A 7,500-nucleotide genomic window follows, 5' to 3' on the forward strand; every position below is an offset into this window, starting at 1 on the left:
TTATTGGACATCAGTAAAAAGATTGAATAAAGTTGAATAAAAACTATTTATTAATGAGATTGGGTCATTCTTACTAAAACTAGAAATTCTCCCGCGCAATAATATATTTACATATCACAAGCCAAAATAAACTAAAAAAAGCATATTTAATACATCTTCATACCTATATGAGACAATCTGACTTTCAAAACCTTTTGTATTTATGTTTTTAAAAGAAACCAAAAAGAAACTAAAAAGAAACAAAAAGAAAAAAAGTTCTTTCAAAGGAAAAGAGACATAGTTTTTCCATAAGTAAAAGTAAACATTTGACTACAATTAGATATTATTCATAATGATGGTTATTTCCTCATCAATTTATCAGAGAAGGCATTACATGCTTATAAAGTTTTTTCATTATTTTTTGTTTTTTTCTTCTTTTCGCAAAAAACCATTTGGAATTAGATTGAAAAAAAAAGTCAGCAAATATATCTATACACTATAGTATAAAGTTTTCCCAAAAAACAAATTTAGTACCAACAAGGCTGCAAGCAACTGCTATTTAATCAACAAGGCTGCAAGCAACTGCTATTTAATTATATATTAATTAGAATTATATAAAAGAGAATTATATAAAAGAGGTTGAGATGCCTGTTTCGAGAACATATTTAGAATAAAGTAACCCGACATAATAATGTTGCCCTCTTAAATAATTTTTAACTGAAATTATTTTTAATTAATAAATTTGGAAATTTTTGGGTAAGAATTTTTACAAGTGTTTTATATTCTTTTTTTAGATTATGTATTGGAAGGAAATGATTTGAGTGGAATTGAGGTTAAAAAATTAATAGTGAACTAAATAATAATTTTTATTAAAACTATTTTAATAAATAGTTTAAATGTACAAATAGTATAATAAATATAGTTAAATATATTAAATAATATGCATAATGTTTAAAAAATATTAATAATACTATTTTTATTATTTGAATTTTATTTAATTTTTTTTTAAAGCTCATTACAGAAGATATTAAACAGATCAAAGAAGCAAGACTTAGTGTTGAAAACCAAGCCCTTAATATGTTTGAACAAGGGCTAAACACTCAAGTAATTAATTCTAGTGATTACATTGTCTAATGTAATAAAATAATACTTTTTAAGTATCATAGTAATACAATTTTTTTAATTAATATACTAATTAAGTAATAACATAACAATATATACTAAATCATATGTTTAATTATGTCCATTGTATCTAATGTTTTCACATTTCATTATTTTCACTTTTCATTCTTTTATATACTATCTTATATGCTTAATATATATCTTATTTGCTTCACATATTACTTGGCTTCATTATGTTATCATTTTTAACTAGATTTTATATTTAGTTGTGTTTAGTTCTTTACTTACTGTATTATACTTAATTCTGTTAATATATTTAATTATGACATTAATTATGTCCTAATTAAATTTGATAATTTAATTATATTTAAATATGTTATTATATTTAATTATGACATTATGTTTAATCATGTTGTTATGTTTAACTAAGACATTATGTTTAGATTTGCTTTTATATTTGATTATACCATTAAGTATAACTTTTTGTTATAATCATTGTTTATTTAGCGCAACAATAGTTTGTACTAAATAAACAATTTATGATGATTAAATATAAAAAATAAAATTATCATAGCTTCTCTGTTAAAAATGTAAAATATCCAAAATAGTTTTATTGCTGTTGTAATGTAAGGTGGCAAGTTTAATTTAAAATTTTTTTGATTTTGCAGAATCAACCCATGATTGCAACATCTTTACAAGTCTTTTACAATCTTGGATCATTAAGTACTCAAGTAAATAAAGTACTCAAACAGTTGGCTAATGAAACTGAAAATTGTATTACCAGAGCTGTTGATATTCCTGTTTCAGGTTTGTTATCTAATACATTTTGAAACATTGTTAGTTGTAAAACTTTCCTTCAAAAATTTTTTTTAGTTTCTTACAGTTTTAAGGTTAAATTATAAATTGGTTTTAGTGAAAAATATTTAACATCTTTAATAAACCATTAGATTATTGAATTTAGCTGTCCAAAATAGATCCAACTTAGGGGGAAGCACACTTGCAGTTACTGCTTTCTGGGAAAAATTTGAGAATCTTCTTAAGAAATTACATGAGTTTTGTCAAAAAGTACTTTTTGTTGTTGTTATTTTTATGTTAATTTATTTATAATTAAAAAAAAACTTAATAAAAATGTAATAATCATTATTTTGACAATGATGATTATTTGATAGTTGTAAATTTTAATATACTTTACTAATGCGTGTTAAAATAATAACAGGTGTATTTGTTGGAAAAAGTTTTATCAAAAAAGAGGGATCCTATCAGTCACACTTGCTTTATAGAAGTTTTTAGTGAGGTAATGTATGTCCATTATATGATATTGTAATTAAATGAACTTTTCCAGTTCAGTAGAACTGCATAAATGTTTTAATTTTTTATCCCCATTATGACAACAACATAGCTATGTTAATATCCTAACCATGCTAACATCTTTGTGTCACTATCCAAGCAACAAAAAAATCTATTTAATGCTTATAGTTTTTCTATTTTACCATCCACAAATGATTTAAAAAAAATCAAATCTGTATCAACAGCTATACCAACCAAAGTTTGTAATACATTTAATACCTATATAGGTGTTAAATACCTATATAAGTGTTAAATACCTATATAGGTGTTAAAACCTGCATAGGTATTAAAAACCTACATAGGTATTAAAAACCTACATAGGTATTAAAAACCTACATAGGTATTAAATACTTATATAGGTATTAAATACCTATAAAGGTATTTAATACCTATATAGGTATTAAATACCTATATAGGTATTAAATACCTATATAGGTATTAAATACCTATATAGGTATTAAATACCTATATAGGTATTAAATACCTATATAGGTATTAAATACCTATATAGGTATTAAATACCTATATAGGTATTAAATACCTATATAGGTATTAAATACCTATATAGGTCTTAAATACCTATATAGGTCTTAAATACCTATATAGGTCTTAAATACCTATATAGGTATTAAATACCTATATAGGTATTTAATACCTATATAAGTATTTAGGTAATTAAATACCTTTATTTTTATTTATTATACCTTTATTAATTATTACTTATTATACCTTTATTAATTAAATAAAAATTTAGGTAGTTAAATACCTATATAGGTATTAAATACCTATATAGGTATTAAATACCTACAGTATTGTCCATTAATAACAATCCAGCATGTTTTTTTTTATATCATTGACTTTGATTGATATAAATCAATGATTGTTTGACTCTTCTTAAATATAAAAAATGTATATTTATAAGCATTCTATTTTCTTTCAAATAAATATAGATGTTCATAAAAATAATATTAGATGTGCTAATTATATTACTTTTTTTTTGACATATATTGCATAATCTAAAATAATTGTCATGACCAAAATTAACATTTTTGATTAAAACATTGCACTTATTTGCAAACTATTTATAATTATTTGAGAATTTTTATTTAATTTGTTATAAATATTTGAAAAATTTGCGTAAAATGAAGTAGAAAAATGAGTATCTAATTAACTACAATATTTCAGCAATAAAACAATTAAATTGACTGGGAAAATTATTGATAATATAAAAACTTGTAAAATCATAGTGAATCATAGTGAATCATATATGAATGAACATAACATCTTAATGAGAGAAACTGTAAAACATTTAAATACAACACATGCCACTTTTAGCAGAATAATCAGTCGATATTAAAGATACAATACAATTTAAAATCTTCCCTGCTCTGGAAGACTCAGTATTTCAAATAAAAGAAATGGGCATTCACTTATTCGCATAGTGAAAAAAAATAGAAGTTTATCATCTACTGATCTTAGTCGATAAGCACAAAAAGTGGTGTTTAGCTCTTAAAATTTGGTCTATGTGCATGTGACACAACATTCTTTTCAGAGATGAAATAATCGTTGAAGAAAAAACTGAGTAATGCTGAGAAGAAAACCATGTGAAAAATGGACCCAAATTGTTCTACATATAGAACAAAACATGGTAGTGGTAGAATAGGCATCTGGGCCTGCATGAACTATGAAGGTGTCGGTTGTTTCAAATTATTTTATGGAAAGCTTAATTCTCAAAGATCTTTAGACATTGGATAATTATTCAATGACTTCTTTTGAAATTTTCCCAAAAGACATAGGAATCTTCCAACAAGATAATGCTCCATACTGCTAAGATTTGCAAGCAATTGTTTTAAGAAAACAATATAAAAACCATGTCTTGGCCTGCCAACAGTCCAGATCTCAATTACATAGAGAATTTGTGGTCTGCGTTAAACCACAATCTTAATAAAATTAAAATAAAAGATCTGTACCAGCTGAAAGAATTTTTACATAATAGTGTTCCAAATGAGATTACTCAGATTTTAGTGAACTCCATGTGAAAACATATCTATGAATGCTTAAAAGCAAAAGCATTGTCAAAAAAATATAAATTCTTTGTTTTTTATGTTTTGTAAGTATTTTTTTGTTAAGGTTAGTAATTTTGTTTTTGTGGTTTGTTTATTTTGGCCACATTTTTTTTATACAAATAAACACTTGTTCTAATTTCAATATTTTAGTTTTTATTTTTTTAAATTTTCATTATTACATAATAAATTTATATTGTGATTATTTGATTTATTTCAATAAAAAAAATCTTAGGAAAAAATCACTTTTATTTTTATATAATATTTAATTTCAAACTTATATTCATACTAAAATAACATGATGGGTTGTTTTTAATGGCCAATACTGTATATAGGTATTTAATATCTATGTAGGTATTAAATACCTATAGAGGTGTTAAATACCTATATAGGTATTTAATACCTATATATGTATTAAATACCTATATAGGTATTAAATATTTATATAGGTATTAAATACCTTTATAGATATTAAACACCTATTAGATATTAAACACCTATATAGGTATTAAATACCTATATAGGTATTAAATGTAGACTAATCAATCAACTGAGAGTTAGTATATTAAATATTTATTCTAGGAAGGCAATAGTACTGTTTTTAATAACTTTTGGAATGAGGTGTGCAGTCTACTGAGATCTAATTTGGATCATGCTGTCCAAGGTTAGTTTTTTATTCAGGAAAAAATTATCATTATGTTGAATAAGAACTCAGCTATAAAAAAAAACTTTTTAATATTATATAAAAAAATTTATAATATTAGAATTTGAGGAAAAAAAAAAAAAAAAAAAAAAAAAAAAAACATTTCCCCTCTTTCAAATCATTCTTTGTCATTATCAATAAAAGCTATTACAAAAATGTTTAATAAAGCAGTGAAACTTTATTTATAATTAAGGCAGTGTTATTGGCATTTGTTTCAGTTTCAACATTTTATTTACTTATTTAAAATTACAGCTTTGGTGTAGTGGTTAGAGTGCTTGCTTTAGAAGCTAGAGATTCAGAGTTGAAAATGAGGTCTGAGCATATTTAGCGTCATTGGTAAGGAAGAAGGCGCGAACTTTCTAGTTAAATGCTCTTCTGCGGTGTTCTTTGACAAGACCATTTGATCTTCTTGGGGCACCTAAAACAAAAACATTTTATTTGCTTGTATCCTTTTATTTACTTTTATTTAGATTGCTTTTTTAACTCTTACTACATTTTTTCTTTCCAAGAAAAATTTTCCACTTTTTTGCACTTTGTGATATTTTTTGTTTTTGATTTACTTCTTGTTGACTAAATAGGGAAAAAGTTATTAGGTTGTATAAACACAATAAAGTTATTTCAAAGTTGTAAAAGAAGATTAATTTCACTAGAAAGTTGTAAGAATAGTATAACAGTGTTTAAAAGTCATAAGAATAGAATAGAAAGCTACTAGAAAGTTATTTGACACCTGGGAGATTATTGATATTAATATATTATATTATTAAAATATAATAACTCAAAAACAAAAAAAAACAAAAAAAGCTCATAATAATGAAACAAAACAATGCGCAAAAAAAGATAAAGTACTTGAATGTATATATATATATATATATATTTATATATATATATATATATATATATATATATATATATATATATATATATATATATATATATATATATATATGTAATACAATTATATGCATATTCAAGTACTTTCTATATATATATTATATATATATTTATATATATATATTATATATATTTATATATATATTATACATATTTATATATATATTATATATATATATATATTATATAAATATATATATATATATATTATATATATGTATTATATATATATATTATGTATATATATACATATATATTATATATATATATATCTTTTATCTATATATTATATATATATTTATATATATATATATTTAAACAACTTTAAAAAGTATTCTACACAATAGAGTGCTCAATGTTCTTAAAAGAACAGAGCAATTATATATTAGTAGAAAATCGCTTTCAAAAATTTTTTCCATTTAACACTGTGTTTCATCAACAAAGATTCATCAGAAATGATTGCATTGCATTTCTGATGAATCTTTGTTGATGAAACACAGTGTTAAATGGAAAAAATTTTTGTTAAGTGATTTTCTACTAATATATATATATATATATATATATATATATATATATATATATATATATATATATATATATATATATATATATATATATATATATATATATATATATATATATATATATATATATATATATATATATATATATATTTACATATATATATATAATATATATATATATTATATATATATATTATATAAGTATATAAATATATATATTATATATATACACTGCTGCTCACGGAAGTTAGGACAGTGGAGATTTTTTCGAAAAAGCAAAATTAATATATAATTACGTTGTAGAATTTTTAATTTATATTAATAAAAATTATATTTTTTCTACATTTTCAGTATAAAATATATTATTAGTCAGTTTCATGTAATAAAAATGTACAAAAACCATTATAATAATTAAATTTTTTTTTCGTCAAAAAAACCTTGATTGATGATTTAATAACTGCTTTAACTATTCTCCGCATTCTTTCAATTAATTTTCTTATTGTTTCTTTTTGAATATTATTCCATTCCTGTTCTATAATGTTCCATAAATGAGATTTTGATGTTAGACATACAGTTCTAATTTTTCTATCCAGTTCATCTCATAGTAACTCAATGGGGTTGAGGTCTGGGATTTGGGAGGCCAGGTCATTACACGTAATACATTTTCAGCTTTTTTTGATTCTAAATAATTTCTACATAATAATGCAGTATGTTTAGGGTCATTATCATGCATCAGAATAAAATTATTTCCGATTAATCGAAGAGATTATCATTATAGAGATATCCTGGAAACAAGTGCAATCGGAGATTGCACTTGTTTCCAGGATATCTCTATAATGTTCTGCTCTCATTATACCATCGATTTTATGCA

At 22.7% G+C, this 7,500-nt stretch overlaps 1 protein-coding gene across 2 annotated transcripts in view; it reads left to right on the plus strand.

The window, feature by feature from the left end:
- LOC101239023 (conserved oligomeric Golgi complex subunit 5) overlaps positions 1-7,500 on the plus strand; it is a 57,660-nt gene that overhangs the window by 31,983 nt on the left and 18,177 nt on the right. For both annotated transcript variants that reach the window (XM_065817600.1, XM_065817601.1), the window contains exons 8-13: positions 774-811; positions 991-1,083; positions 1,770-1,908; positions 2,063-2,166; positions 2,318-2,395; positions 5,094-5,175. In XM_065817600.1, coding sequence (XP_065673672.1) covers positions 774-811; positions 991-1,083; positions 1,770-1,908; positions 2,063-2,166; positions 2,318-2,395; positions 5,094-5,175 — 534 coding nt within the window. The remainder of the gene's footprint in view (positions 1-773; positions 812-990; positions 1,084-1,769; positions 1,909-2,062; positions 2,167-2,317; positions 2,396-5,093; positions 5,176-7,500) is intronic.

The sequence above is a fragment of the Hydra vulgaris genome, chromosome 14 (assembly GCF_038396675.1).
Source record: "Hydra vulgaris chromosome 14, alternate assembly HydraT2T_AEP".
In the NCBI taxonomy this organism is placed as follows: Eukaryota; Metazoa; Cnidaria; class Hydrozoa; order Anthoathecata; family Hydridae; genus Hydra; species Hydra vulgaris.